The 14,852-nt window shown below is 33.0% G+C and overlaps 1 protein-coding gene across 5 annotated transcripts; it reads left to right on the forward strand.

Moving 5' to 3' along the window:
- The first annotated feature begins 4,001 nt into the window (after nt 1-4,001).
- LOC128211437 (uncharacterized) lies at nt 4,002-14,238 on the forward strand. 5 transcript variants are annotated; one of them, XM_052916228.1, is made up of 14 exons: nt 4,002-4,108; nt 4,273-4,359; nt 5,323-6,855; nt 7,036-7,473; nt 7,629-7,678; nt 7,940-8,176; nt 8,332-8,553; nt 10,062-10,137; nt 10,523-10,639; nt 10,851-11,024; nt 11,247-11,402; nt 11,508-11,658; nt 12,146-12,221; nt 12,746-14,238. In XM_052916228.1, the coding sequence occupies exons 2-14, from the start codon at nt 4,302-4,304 to the stop codon at nt 12,962-12,964; spliced, it is 3,507 nt and encodes a 1,168-aa protein (XP_052772188.1). In that variant the 5' UTR covers nt 4,002-4,108; nt 4,273-4,301; the 3' UTR covers nt 12,965-14,238. The 5 variants fall into 5 exon arrangements, with proteins under 5 accessions (XP_052772188.1, XP_052772190.1, XP_052772192.1 ...); XM_052916230.1 differs by having other exon boundaries at nt 5,874-6,855; XM_052916229.1 differs by having other exon boundaries at nt 4,011-4,049.
- Nucleotides 14,239-14,852: the final 614 nt, after the last annotated feature.

Consider the following 14,852-nt stretch of genomic DNA (forward strand, 5'->3'; position numbering starts at 1 on the left):
TCATAATGATGGGGAAGAGTGGTCGGAGAGTTAAGAAGAGATTGTTGGTTCGATCCCAACCAGGGGTACTTTCTAATGGCCTTTTAAAATGGACATCAGTACTGGGAACAAACACGAGCATGGTTCTATAAGCGTCGCATTTGATCTAATAGAGGTTATAGGTTAATACTACACGCACCACACTTAGAAAATAAATAAATCCAATACTGCTTGAATTTTGTTTAAATATCTTTTCGTTGACTTAAATCATGACTTCCACATAAGAATAAATCAGTTATGACTCGCGCATTGCGAGACGAAAATAGATGTATTTGCAAAGCGTGGTAAGGGGTTCCGGACTGGTTTTTATAATTATAAAGTCAGAGCATTTACCGGTATATAAAGATAACATGTAACATATTTCCTGTTCTAGACTTTAATTCAGCGAAAACAAGCATCATTATTATTACTACTACTACTACTACTACTACTACTACTACTAATAATAATAATAATAATAATAATAATAATAATCATAATAATAATAATAATTATTATTATTATGATTATTATTATTATTATTATTATTATTATTATTATTATTATTAATACTTATAGGCCATGTTATATATTATAACATTTTAAAAATATTACATTTTTTACATAAATTCTGCATTTACTGTTCTTGTTCATGTATATATACGGATTATGCTAACCTCACGGCATATTTGTATTAGTCATAAGGTCATTATTGTTATGACGTTGACGTTGTTAATTTCTTTTCACTAAGTTGTTTTCACCTTGTGCCGTATTTATAAAGCATATTAATGAACAAATTCCACTAAATTGAAGAATATCTTATTTCTTGAACTTCAAGAAAACTAGCATTGTGAGTACACAAAATATATAAACGTAAGCAAAAAAGTGGTCATTATGATATAACTAATTATATATATAATATAATTTATATAAATTTGATGAAAGTACAGGCTATCTAAACAAATCGTTGTTAGAATTAAGGAAATATCCACCAAGATGTAAATGTTCGCTAAGATGCTTTGTTTACATGACCCCTGGTGAGGAATAAGTGAGGAAGGGATGGCGACCTTCTTTTAATTTTAGTAAAACAGTTGAATAAAGTTCGTATTGAAAGGCCGTTCATGTGGTGTTCTATTTATATCATAAACATTATTTCGATGATTCACAGCGCAAACTTGTTTGCTATATAGCGTGTATATATTCATTTATGAAGTTAATAGTAATTACAGTGTGAATAGTCATATTAAGATTATTACTACATGATAAATAAATAAACCGTCCATAATTGAACGAAGAGTAAATTTCGAAGACAGAATAAAACGCCATAGTTCCCTGTCTATTTATAGACCGGCAACAGTTTATCACATGAAGTCGTAAAAACGCGATAAAAGTCACCTCAAAAACACCATATTGTCCTGTCTATTTGTAGACCGAAAACAGTTTATCGTAAGATGTCATAAAAATCATGCTATATTATGTTATAAAACAGTAATTCACTTATTAGCTGTGATATATGAAGCTAATATTGACCGAAAAAATCATTATTGACGCATATTTCACAGATAATAAGTAACTAATTGTATATTATTAAAATGCATAAGGACGTTATTTAATAAAAGAGACGTAAATAAATATTGAAAGCAAATTACTCACCGTGCAACGTGCCGATCAGTATTAAAATTATGGCTGATATCATATTTGTTTTCGTTTAACCTTATAAAACAACACTTATAATTATAACAGTCTGTCAACCGCTTGTGGTAAAATTGAGAACCTGCCTCCACTGGTGAATTTTAATGCATGCCGACTTCTTTCGTAATTGAGTATAATTATTGACTATGAACTTGTAAAATTAATCGAACTAATGTCTAAGATGAAAATAAAATGGTATTTAACATTATCAAAAAGTCCAACATAAATGCATAGCAACTACATCAAAGCCATTGAATGTTTATTCCATACCGCTGCATCAAAGTGAAGTGAACCTTATTCTAACGTGGTCGACAAGAAACACAGAAAAATATATACGAAAATACGGATACCGTCCTATAGGATTAAGTGAGATGTAATCGTGTTTAAGCAGTGACAAGACATGATACCAGGTACCTTTGGGATCACTTCAGAGGGTGTAATCAATGGCAGGTAATTGTAGAATCTCTAATCACATCATCAATATGCATTGCAGAGGAAATGTCAGGAAAGCGGATTGTATAGAAACGCTCGACTTTAATCACACGGAGGAAATTAATGGCAATTAAGACATCGCTAGTTTCGTTGTTCAAATGGTATGGAAAACCTTATGATTTCTGATAGTGTGTTTTTCATAGAGAACACTTTAAGATCTTTATGACACACGCTTTTCTGGACTACAGTTCTTTAGACGATGAAACTTGTAATGTTATCCCCGATGAAAGGTTACCTCGCACATCAAAGCGAATGGTATAATGCTGGCGATTTTCGGACATTTTACTACCGGGCGTTAGAGACCTAACGTCAAGAAAAACATTAGGTATTTCTGTCTGGTGCCTGCAGTGAATAAATATCAGCTCTCAGAATTATTTTCATGAAATGTGTGGTAAACGTCTTCTGTTCGTGCATTGATTCAGTGTTTGCATGTTTTGAAAACAAAAGGTACTCTAATTATTGTTTGAAAATGACCATTTGGCATCATGCATGCCACGTGTTTTAAGCAACGTTAATTACCTTTGAAGTAAATGTACCTTAAAAGCATGTTTTATTTTCAGTCATGATAAACTATGACGTTATGTGTGTCGGTAATGTCGTGTGTTTTTTTACTTAAACTCTTTTCTGCTTTTTTCAGTTTCTACCCTGCAAAACTATACCTAGGTGCGATGCGTTAATTTAATTATTATTCAATTAATAGACTGTTCCTAAGTCGATAATTATTCAGCCACAATTGTAACGACACCGAACTATTCAGGGAAGTTAAAAGAATATTTTATGTTGTGTTTTATAGCTCGAAACAAAATAAACATATTTTAATCCAATAGTCCAGAACAGAATTACACTTAGCAAGATGGGAACTGCCGATCTTTTTTACTTTTTGTAACAAGGAAGTTTGTCATCATAGTCTTTGCTTACGTCATATTTGCTTTACCCATTTGTGCTTGTCGTGGTTCATGTTAAGTTAATTTGCAACAAGACACATTGGTTCGGCATTTTGGTTTAGTAGAAAATCACTGCCATATCCATACTGATGAGCAGTAATATTGTTTGAATAATAAAGTTCCCGCTTCTCACCGAAGAGTTCGATCCCCAACAGGGGTACTTTCTAATGGCCTTTTAAATGGACATCAGTACTGAAAACGAACTCGAACATGATTCCATAAGCGACGCACTTGAGATAAAAGATGTACAACCATCTTTTTGCTATTCCTTTCAGACTTTTCTAATGATCTTCGACACATCATGTTAGAAGGCTCCAACCCTCCCCGTCCCCTTTCCATCGAATCCGGAATACCGTTTATTTTGGATCGGAACTCCATTCCGGAACTCAATTTAGTACACCAGATGCGTGTGGTATAGGGTTCCGGATTTGTTTTTTTTTTTCTTTAAGGATGCAACTAAGAGCATTTTTCGTCATATGATTCCAATAATGATAATAATAATAATAATAATAATAATAATAATAATAATAATAATAATAATAAAAATAATAAAAATAATAATAATAATACTAGTAATGATAATAATAATAATAATAATAATAATAATAATAATAATAATAATAATAATAATAATAATAATAATAATAATAATAATAATTATGATAATAATAATAATCCTAGGACACTCGCATTCTAAAATGAATTTATGTATTAAATAAAAATGGTGCTTATTTTTACTGTATCCGAATCCCCTTTGTTATATTAGTAGTCCCGGCGTATCTTAACTGCATTTAACCGTCCACGTGAGAGGTAGTTAAATACACTTCGGTATCGCCTTTTATAGATAACTGTTTTTGATAACGTGATGACTCATTTCATTGATCAGCAATTTGTGACAATTATGTAAAGCTTTTAATATGGGTTACAATTTTCGTTACAGAAAAAATACTGTTATATTTTATGTAAGGACTTTTAGACTAATTGTGGTACAACTAAACTTAAAAAACGCGAAACATTTTATTTTTTGTAAGGGTTTGTTTCATTTTGAGGTCTACTTTTGCTTTTGAATCTGAAATTTAGTTTCGATTTACCTATGTCAAATATTGCCAACCAAATTGCATTTCAGAGCAGGTAACAACGCCTGATTTACCTAAAATGGGCACAGATGGTGCAATATGGTACACAAATTGTGTGGAGGGTCAAGACGACGTTGGTAAGAAATGATTTGTTGGTTAAAGTATAATCACTTTTGATAATTATCGGATTATTAAGAATAACATTGCATTAGTACTTCAGGATGTTCTTTCAACCAAACTTTCTGTTTGACCCCCCCCCCCCCCCCCATTGGATTGAACAAAACTATCGTCGGTTATTTATCAGATATAGTTTTTCCTTGCTCCATTGTGTCTTTCACATATTATATAACCAAGAGTTTTAAGCGCATTTAGGGATGAAATAATATGAAAAAAATCATTTCAGACTTTTTAACTTCCGTATTACCACGAAGCTACGACGTATTGTTTGATAATGAAATTAATGCATTTTTATGAAACCTTATGATAAATTTCCATTTTTTCACTGGTCTTTGAACCTGATTTTTTAAATAGAAATAATTGTCTTTTTTCATATATTTTATATTGAATGATTATGTTCTATAAAACATTTATGTACAAGCGAAAAGTGGTGTTAAATGATGTCTAATTAAATTACATTGATAAATATTGAATAACAGTTGACACGTTTGGATAATTTATAAGGTGTGAAGCACAAACTATTGCTTCATGTGATGTATAAGGAATCGAATAATTTTAGGGTACCCTTGTAAACCCAAGAGACGTTTGCACCCATATTAGTTTTTCTAACAACATCAATACCATAAGGCTTTACATAAGGTAGCGAAAATGGATACCACATTAATAGGAACATAAATACCAAGCAAACATGGAATTAAGGACAGTGTGTGTGTGTGTGTGTGTGTTGGTGCGTGTGCGTGTGCGTGTGTATATTTGTTTGTTTTAAAAACTCTTAATATATCATAACTATACGTATAATCGTGTGAATGCATAATATAGTTTATGTTTAATAAAATGAGTTTATGAATTTTTTTATATTTAAATATTTTCGTAATTATATCCTTCATGCATGAGTTAAACTCTAAATGTTATCACACATATAGGAAACCTTCCAACTTGGATTTTGCCATTGATAAAGTACAATTTATTGATACAAAAGCCAAACAGTGATACCACAATTGAACTGGAAAACGTATTTGACCAATATGCTTTACATTACATGGTCACGTTGAAGCCGAATCAGTTTGAACGGAGTCTGGGCAAGCACAACCTAGCGTATGATAAATCAAGTCAAGGCAATTGTAATACTATTCGTTTTCACTGTAACGAAGATATCAGCCCCGATCAAATTTATGACATCGTTGAAAATATTTTAAAGAGTAGATGCCAATACAAAATAGATTTTCAATCAAAAGACGGTCAGAATTTTTCAAGACAAATCAAAGCCAAGCCACCACTGCAGGTTATTGAAAGGAAAGCAGCAGTTATTAAACAAAGCAAAAATTTTATTTGTGTGTCCGAGAATGCTGACTGTATTGACATGCTCTTAATTGAGATGGGGTATAGCGAGCGACAGGTTGTTCAAACTCAACAGTTTGCTCCAAACTTGTCTTCGCTTGGTATTGAAGATGCATTTTTGCATCCACATATTCAGGAAATCAACGTTGAGCACTATCAGAGGACATGTACTATTTTGTGGAGAGGACGGGCGAAGAGAAAGGGGGAAGATATAATAGGCGAGTTTCTGACGAATTTCTCAGAAACAAACATTACATTTGTTGAAGAAGAGTTGTCTCAGTCGTACACTAATCTTGTTTGTAAATTTATTTTTGACGAAAATGGCAATATCAATCATCAGTATGACCATTTCTTGAAAAGACAAATTGACAGAAAAAGAAAAGCGATATGTCCCTTTTATTCCTTGGTGCATCAGGACGGGAGAATTGTTCTTTATGGGAAAGCTGGAAGCGTTGACATTCTAAAGAAGGTAATTCAGGAGTCAGTCTCGAAGCACAGTCTTAAAAAGACACTTTTTGAAGAAAGAGATGTTTTGAAGTTTTTAGAAAAACACAAAGAGAAATTCTGGTATGATACGAGGAGTGGAACATTGCTTTGCACAAAAGATCTTACGTCAGCAGTAATAAGAATATGCAAATCACGGCTATTGAGTCAAAGATTGGAGGTCAAAATAGAACCCGAACTGCTTGTAACGTTTTTACAGAGAAACGGCGGAGATTTAATGGAGCTCGCGAAAAGACATGGATTTGATATACTATTTGATGGAAAAGACATTATTCTTGAGAGCTCTTTGAATGATAACTGCAAAGAAATTCAAAGTGCCTTGCAGAAAGCAGTAGCTGATAGAAGAATTATAATACCCGTTGATTTGCCATTTAATGAAACAATTGAGCATATTCAAACTATTATGGACAAAATCCAATGTTCATGGTGTTTGCATTGCAATAACCCAAAGGCGGTCATAGTGAGCAAAGACCTTTGCAAGAGTTGGATCGACCCTTTTGGGTCCACAAAGATATGGGTTACAGAGATGGGTACAGACATTCCTTGCACCGATTTAGGCATTGTCTTGACAGCTGACATGATTCGTCATCTAGGTATTTCGAATTGCAACACAGGTACAATCCGCTTGCAAACACATTTTGACCTTGCTATCGTGAATTTGTTCTCCATTGGAATTGTAATAGATTACCAATGACAGGTGTTATAAGTTCTTCAGAACACTGTTGTACATTTTGTATATGTTACTCTTGTACTTTCATACTCTATGGACTGCGATATCTCCTGGTATATTTCAGTTGAGGACAGTTCAAAAACGTCCAACGAAGGTTGCAGACAAAAAGAAACCTTCTATGGCCCATTTCCAGTTTCTTACACTTGTGTTAGTTGTCGTGAGATCCATCTTACTGGCGTAAAGGTGACACAAAATGAAAGGCTCGTGGATACTTTTATTAAAGAAATAACTCTTTCAAGAGACAAGGGTTGTCGTAGTTTGTGCGTATTTGCTACGATCGGCGAAAGGGAAGAGGAACCGGCGTCTGGTGAAATCATATCTCAGTTTGTTAATGCTGTGCGGGAAGTTGTACATCAGCAAAGACCAACATTTACGCAGAACGTTTACATCGTTGTAGATAAAAGCCATATTGTTGAGGCAAAAGAGCAAGTTGAACTTTCTCTTTCACAAACCTTCAATGTTTTTAGACAAGCAAAGTATCAGGCAGAAAAGAATTGTGCAGGTTTGCTAAAAAAATACGATTTTGGGTTTGAAATTTACATAGATATTTCAACGTGGACGTCTTGTTATTTTGAAATCGAAAGAATCCATTTCGACAAATTATCAATATCAATACTATACATCTAGTTCGTAAGCTTTAAACTGTTTCTTTTTAAGGGAGGACTATCACAGTAACCTTGGTTGAAGAATCAATCACCAAATCCGCTGTATGTATTCGGGGTTGCTATTTTTAATTTTCAATATTTATTCCTATAGAACTAACTATTTATCCTAACTTATTGCCTTAACGTGTTTAACAACAATTCTCTGATAAACATTAAGTTAGTTTCAACAAATAATGAAAACGCAAAGTAATTCGAGTGAACTATATTTCGGTCAATTCATTGAACAATAATAACATATTACCTTGTTGTTTAGTTTCATCTTTCTTGTCAATCAGTTTCCTTATAAGGTATATAATGTTTCAGAGTGACGCAATTGTGAGCACTACAAGTGGAAATCTCGACCTCTCTAAAGGGTCAGCCAACATTGAAATTGTTCGGGCTGACGGACAGGAACTTCAAAACGAATACGAAGTATTTTACCCCAAAGGGATTGAAAAAGGAATAATTGCATTTTGCAAGACGCATAGATTGAGAAAGGAAAACGTCAAATACATTTTGCTTGGAGTCCTCGATGACTATTCGTTCAAAAGCTTTCAAGTGGTATATCATATTTTAACACTAGTATCGCATTTTCGTTTTCTGTCTTCAAAATGAGTCGCATTTAATATTCTAAACTAATACATTGTATATATTTATGTATCAATACTTCATTACGGTTTTGATGGCATAGTTTCTTTGAATGTGGCTCATTTCAGAATGTCAATACGTTCGTAAAGTCTTGTTTGATCTTGGCTGAAGAACTTCAGTGCAAGTCAGTTTCACTTCCTGTGATTGGCGTAGAAACTCTGAAATATCCAAGGCGCGAAACAATCGCATTTGTTCTGGATGCTATTGACGAATACAGCCTTGAAGTGAAGGACTCAGACATCACCAAAGTGAATATAGTTTGTGCTAAAAACGACAGAAAAACAATAGATGTACGTATTTTTTTTCAAAGATTACACAAGTAGTTGTGTGTATGAATTTGCATACACTAGATAAATATTGATTAATTATTGATCTCACGTCCAACAGAGATGTCCTTATTCCATTGATTAAGAGCAATCACATGCGCAACGTATATAATCCAATCGCTACCATACCCGAGTAAATGGTAAACATACCAAATAGCTCGCGAATTTCAGGTTAAACGTTCCCTACCCTCAAAACAGATACCTTTTGATCATCAACATGTGCAATAGACAATTGAATAATGACGAACTCATTAAGAGCAAAAAAGGGCGAATAATTAAATCTCAAACTCCATGTTAAAAATGAAAAATAACAGAACATAACTTAAATAAAAAACATCTCCATAAAAACATTTATTTGCTAAGACAGACTGTGTGTGATGCTAATAGTTTGAAACAAAAACTGCTTCGTATCTTTGAAAGTTTTTTTTGCATTAGGGACTCTGAATTGTATTCCTTCGTCTCCATATAGAGTTGGGACCCCTAATCATTGAAGTACTTGGGTTTATCTATTAGTTTATCATTTGTTTTATTATTAAGTTTCGTCAATATAATGCTTACTTTGATAAGATTTACCTTTTATGTTTTTACTTTATTCAGGATTGTTGGGATAAGAGTGAGGTTGTGTACGCAAACATGTTTGAACCAACCAGTAAACTTACAAAACTTACAATTTTTTGACCGTTCCAAGGCGGTACCTTACAATCCTTGATTAACAAACACACCTAGATTTCTTATAAAGTATATATACACTGTGATGTTTGTGGAGTTTTGTGATGTGGTTCAATGTTTATTGTTTGTGATTTTTGTGTTCTATGGCGTTTACCATGTGCCATTAAACTGGGTTAATGTTAAACTTTTGGCTACTGAGCTTGTTTCTGTATTTTTTCATATAAATATTGGAAATACAAAGGGTAGTCGGTGAAATATAATTGTCACGCTGTTAGTAGCAATGCATAATGCCACATATGCTGTATATCCCTCACACCCTCAGCTGCGTTTCGTTAGCAAAATCCTGTTCAAGACGAATATTTCCACCGCACACATCCAATGACTGTCAATTGATGACACCCTTTTTTACCTAATGTCCGGTTTAGTTGCAGGTGTACCAGGCCTTATGCAAAAGGAATGACTACACTTAAGTAGCAATTGCTTAATTTAAAAACCATCCTTGCTTGAAAACATTCTTATAAATTGGTCAAAGATTGTAGAATTTGAAATTTTGGAAGCAGAGAAATGTGAATAGCAGGTGTAATTAAGTCTATACATTTAAGATACTGATTCCGGTCCATATGAATGACTTCAGTCGTGTTTAATTTCTCATTCACCATGTTAAATTAGAAGGACAGATAATATTAAACAGCAACAACGTTATGGCAGGAAATTATTGCATACAAATGTCCAATTGTCAATGTTATATCTTTGAAAGCGTTATTCTTTTTACAATTTAAACAGAATAATATGTATATCCACAGGCCTTCAACGCAGAAAAATGGAGAAGGTCTAAGGGATTCAATGTATCTCCTGAGAAGGGACCAACTGCTTTCAAAGGTATTGTATAATCTATTGATATATGTTTGGATTTGAATTTGGAAGAAAACGTCAAATTACTTTAATGTTTATCTGATAGGGAATGTTATTAGAGGTTTTTCATGATAAGATAGTAGTACATTTACATGCCCGACGTTGCAAATAAGCCATATGAAGTACCAGCTTCATGCAATCTTAATGAAAACGAATAAAGCGTCGTACAAATGATTTCCAGATTAGGGCATAAAATATCATCAATACAAATAAACTCATACATATAACTAAATTTAGTATTTGTATGGATGAATTGATAGATAATACAGAACAGAGTTAGCAACAGTGATGTATTTTAAAGAAAATAGGAACAGTTTGGGTTTATTATAAAAATTATGTGTTTTTCTTTCAGGACAAACACTCGTTTCTAGTAATTTCCATTCCACAAAAGTTACTTTAGTGTCAGCGTGCGAGTATTCTTTGTGGCCTTCATTTGCTGTTCAAGTAATGTTTTCGAAAGAACTAAAAGGTGTGGTGTTTTTAAGCGTTAATTGTAAATTTAACATTGTGTTGCTTACTAATAATTTAAAATTATTATGCAAGCGTTCAAAATAACTGTAATTTTAATAAGTTATAGCGATAGTCGTACATAAACTTCCATTTCACTGTCCTTTCATAAATCGTGTTTCCCTATGCAGTCTTTGATGTAAACGAAAGATAAAGAGAATTGTCTTTTACAGGAAGAAATGCACGCAATAAGGAGTTCAAACTGAAGAAGGCAATGGTTGACCCAGCGACATGGAATGATGAATTACATTTCAAAACAATAGAGTCACTGAAAAAAGAATGCATCATCAATGAGTTGAAAGGCGTTCTCAACGACGAAAGAATCACGTTCCTAATCTGGAAGCTTGGTATATGGTTTGCAAAACAATCATATGGACCGATGAGAAATTAGGTTTTAAATGGGCTACAAACGCATCAAACGACCCTTATGTTATCTACACATTTGTCATCGAATACTTATTGCCACTAAGCATGTACGCTGTAAATAATTTTCTCCTGTAATATTTGATGAATTATAATGTCCTGTATTGTTTTGCTTAGGGAATAAAATAATATTTCCTATAATCCAGATAGCAAATCGAGAATGTCATACAGCGATCAGATAGTTTTAACTGTTTCAAGTTTGGAAACTATGCTCAAACCTAGAAATTGCTGCCTACAGAATGTTGTGTTATTACTAGAGGACAGCAGTGCAATTCAACATCTCTATACAAGGATTCATGACGGTTAGTTTACAGAGATTTAAAAATGATAAAGCAATTTTTTCAAAAGCATCGTGTTCATACTAAAATATATTTAAAATGTTTTTCATGACTGTATGTTTTTTCTAGACAGTACGATTTCCTGGAAATTGATATTTGAAGAGACAGCCAGTGAAAGTTTGGAAATCATTGGAAAGACTCCAGAATGTGCATTAAAGGCGAAAAAGGAGGTCTTACAATTGATTGCAGAAACAAAGAATTCCATAGAGAGTTCCCAAAAGTAAATTCATTTTAGAGAAAAAGTGTCGGTCTATTTACTTTTAATTCTTTAACCTACTTAAGATTATTTGAAACAGAAACTGTGTTTTTTTATTATAAAACGTCTTATAAAACAAGGGAGTAATGTGTGCATTATATATTGTTGGTATATTTTAAACATAAATATTTTAGAATTGTTTGACAAATGCCTTGCTATTTCAACGTTGGTTTTATTCTGATACCGGCTGAAGCTTAATATAACACAATGACATGTTGAAATCTGAAGGAATGATTTTTTGAATGTGTTATACTGTTTGTAAACAGTCTAGTTTTTTCCATATACGAGAGAGTTCTGATTTTCGTATAAGAGACCTTCTAATTATTTAAGTTTCGAACAAATATATGAACTATTATATCAAAATATTAATTCGTTTGACACCCCTTAATCAGACAGTACACTTTCCTACTTTCATTTTATGTACTGTCTAATGGTTATAATTTATTCATAGTGGCCAAAAGAGCCCAAATGAGGTGGAGGAATCCCAGACAAACGACACTGAAGACTACGTGAACAGCTGTTTCCATGTAAATATCGAAGCAGATAACGCTATAATTATTCATTTTATATACGTGGAATGTTTTAATACGAGCAAGCATTGTAACAGAAATTGCAGAGTAATTAAGTAGTCGTAATATACAGTTTTGAATATATTTTCTCTGTGATCTGTGTCCGACCCGGGAACAATTAATGGAGGTATCGTAGTACAGAGCTGCGGGACCCAACAACGGTAAAACTTATATGTTTATTTGTTGTGTCCAGCACATTAACACAATCGTTTTATCAGAATGTTTATTTTTAAGGTTAACTATCTTAAATTGACAAGTCGCCATACGAAAATTAGTGTAACTTGTCGATGTAGTTGAGTGATGATGGTTACGTTATCGAATTATTAATGAATAGTATCTATAACCTGCAAGTCAAAGTCATATTTTTGGTCAACTAAGTGTAAGATTGACAACAACCGACTACTGAATTCACAAAAACAATGCAGAAGTGAACATCTGTTAAATGTAATTCGTTATCACTGTCTTACTGTCTTTTTCTGCAGGACTTGGCAATTTCATCTACATTAAACGCAGGGATCGTACGTTTCCTCGGAGAAGGTCTAACGCGATGGGCGTGTGTAGTGAGGGAAACATTCAATGTGACACTTGACCTATCCAACAGCGAATCTGTTACAGTCAGTGGGGATTTAAAAAACATTTTGTCTTTCGAGACATATCTGCACACAGGATTTCCAAATAACCCTTTATCTGCGTCTGACTGACTGTTGATATTTACTCGATATGAATTCTAATGACTTTCGACATTTGAGTTAAGATCAAGCCAATATAAGTTTACATAGGAATTGTAGCAAACCCAAGGTCTAGCCGAATAACGATAACGGACTATACTGCCGTACGCAATTGACAGCAAAATCAACAATGCTTTATAAGTAAGCACGTTCGTATAAGTATACAAAATATTAGTTTTTTACCGAATGATTTGAATTACCTGATACCAAGATGGGTAACGCTCGAATAAAAACTTACAACTGTACCTGACCAGAACCAACATAATGCAACAGAAGCGAAAATAAAATAACAGACATGAATTTGTTCTAAAATATAATACCGCTGCTTCTTTTGTTAATGTTTAAATGGACTTTCGCGGAATAAACTCTTTGTATTTCACATAGGGGAAACTATCCCTTATACATGCATTACTGTTTAATAATTCTTTTTGTACTATTGAACGCTCGTTAAATCCACTATAGCCATTATTCTGGAAACATTGAAAGTATACCTAGTAAGACAATGTTACCAGACTTCATTTGAATTATTATATCAGCATTTCGATAGTTTATCAGATTCATTCGAAGCAAAATGTTGCCTTCCGACGCAGCATTTATGACGTAATTTATCACGTGGAATACACACACTGTTTATTACATGTCCCTTCATATCAACGACGTGTGTAATGGCTAACACATATACATGTAGCTACTTTATAAACTGTCGTACAGTTGCTTCCAAATCTTGAATTAAAATCCATTGAAATTATTTGTTTCCAAATAATCACGTGTTTGTTTGTTTGATTTGAAAGAAAATGTTTCGTTCTTGTATGTTTGATCGATTACAATGGATATGCTGTAAAAGTTGTAGAAGTTGTTGTTCTTATAATAACATTGTTCTTTGATAATACGTTATGAATATTAAAGAATACTATTTTGTGTGAGTTTTTATGATATGCCGATTATTATTTTATGAAAACAGTATGCTTGTATTAATAGAATCATATGTTCTGCTTTAAAATAGTGTTATATAAAATAATATTGACTTGTAGTATACTAATGTGGTTTGTGTGTTTATTGAGAATGATCAGACTCAATTTTGTTTTTCGCACTTGATCATTCAGATTTAGGCTTTATTACATTTGAATGTTATTGTGATTTTGTTCTTTTTCTACATAACATATGTCACATGCCATTTAATAATACATGTTAGATGATTGGAAAACATATTTGTATTTCGGTTTTGTCAATAAAAAAGAATTAAATAGTGTTTTATTCATCAAATTGTTAGTTTTCATGTTAGTGAAATGTGAAAACCCCAGTAAACTAACCAACATGCAATCAATATGTCAACAATAGAAACAATATTCACATGCACAAAAAGCCTCTTTGACACAAAAAAAAACATCCGTGCGAATTATTCATGTAACATGTCTTTCCATCTTAAGAAACGTATACAACGACTATAGACTTCTTTTAGTGTATTCAAAGCTCCATGGTGTCAGCTACTTAAACAAATTCTATACAGTTAACATACTATTATGACTATTAGAACTGCTGTTCGTGTTGAGGACACTTGCTGATATTTCTTTTCGCTGAGTACAACTCCATGATCTTTTTTAACTTTTTAACACCTATGCATTATTTCCAAAATTTGCCTAAGTTATAAAATTCTTTACAGAAAAATGCAATCTAGTGACCTATATGACATCGAGTTCGGTGTGTAAACACGTATCCGACGAGACCGCAGGTGATCTCTGATTCCTGTTTATCCTGATGCTTTCTTGAATACCATGATCCTGAATATTAACATGCTACTAGTGGCGGGAGTAAAATAAGGGAATGTTAAGTATCAAGAATTGGACAGGTTTCACCAGTTATT

The sequence above is a fragment of the Mya arenaria genome, chromosome 12 (genome assembly GCF_026914265.1).
Source record: "Mya arenaria isolate MELC-2E11 chromosome 12, ASM2691426v1".
NCBI lineage: Eukaryota > Metazoa > Mollusca > Bivalvia > Myida > Myidae > Mya > Mya arenaria.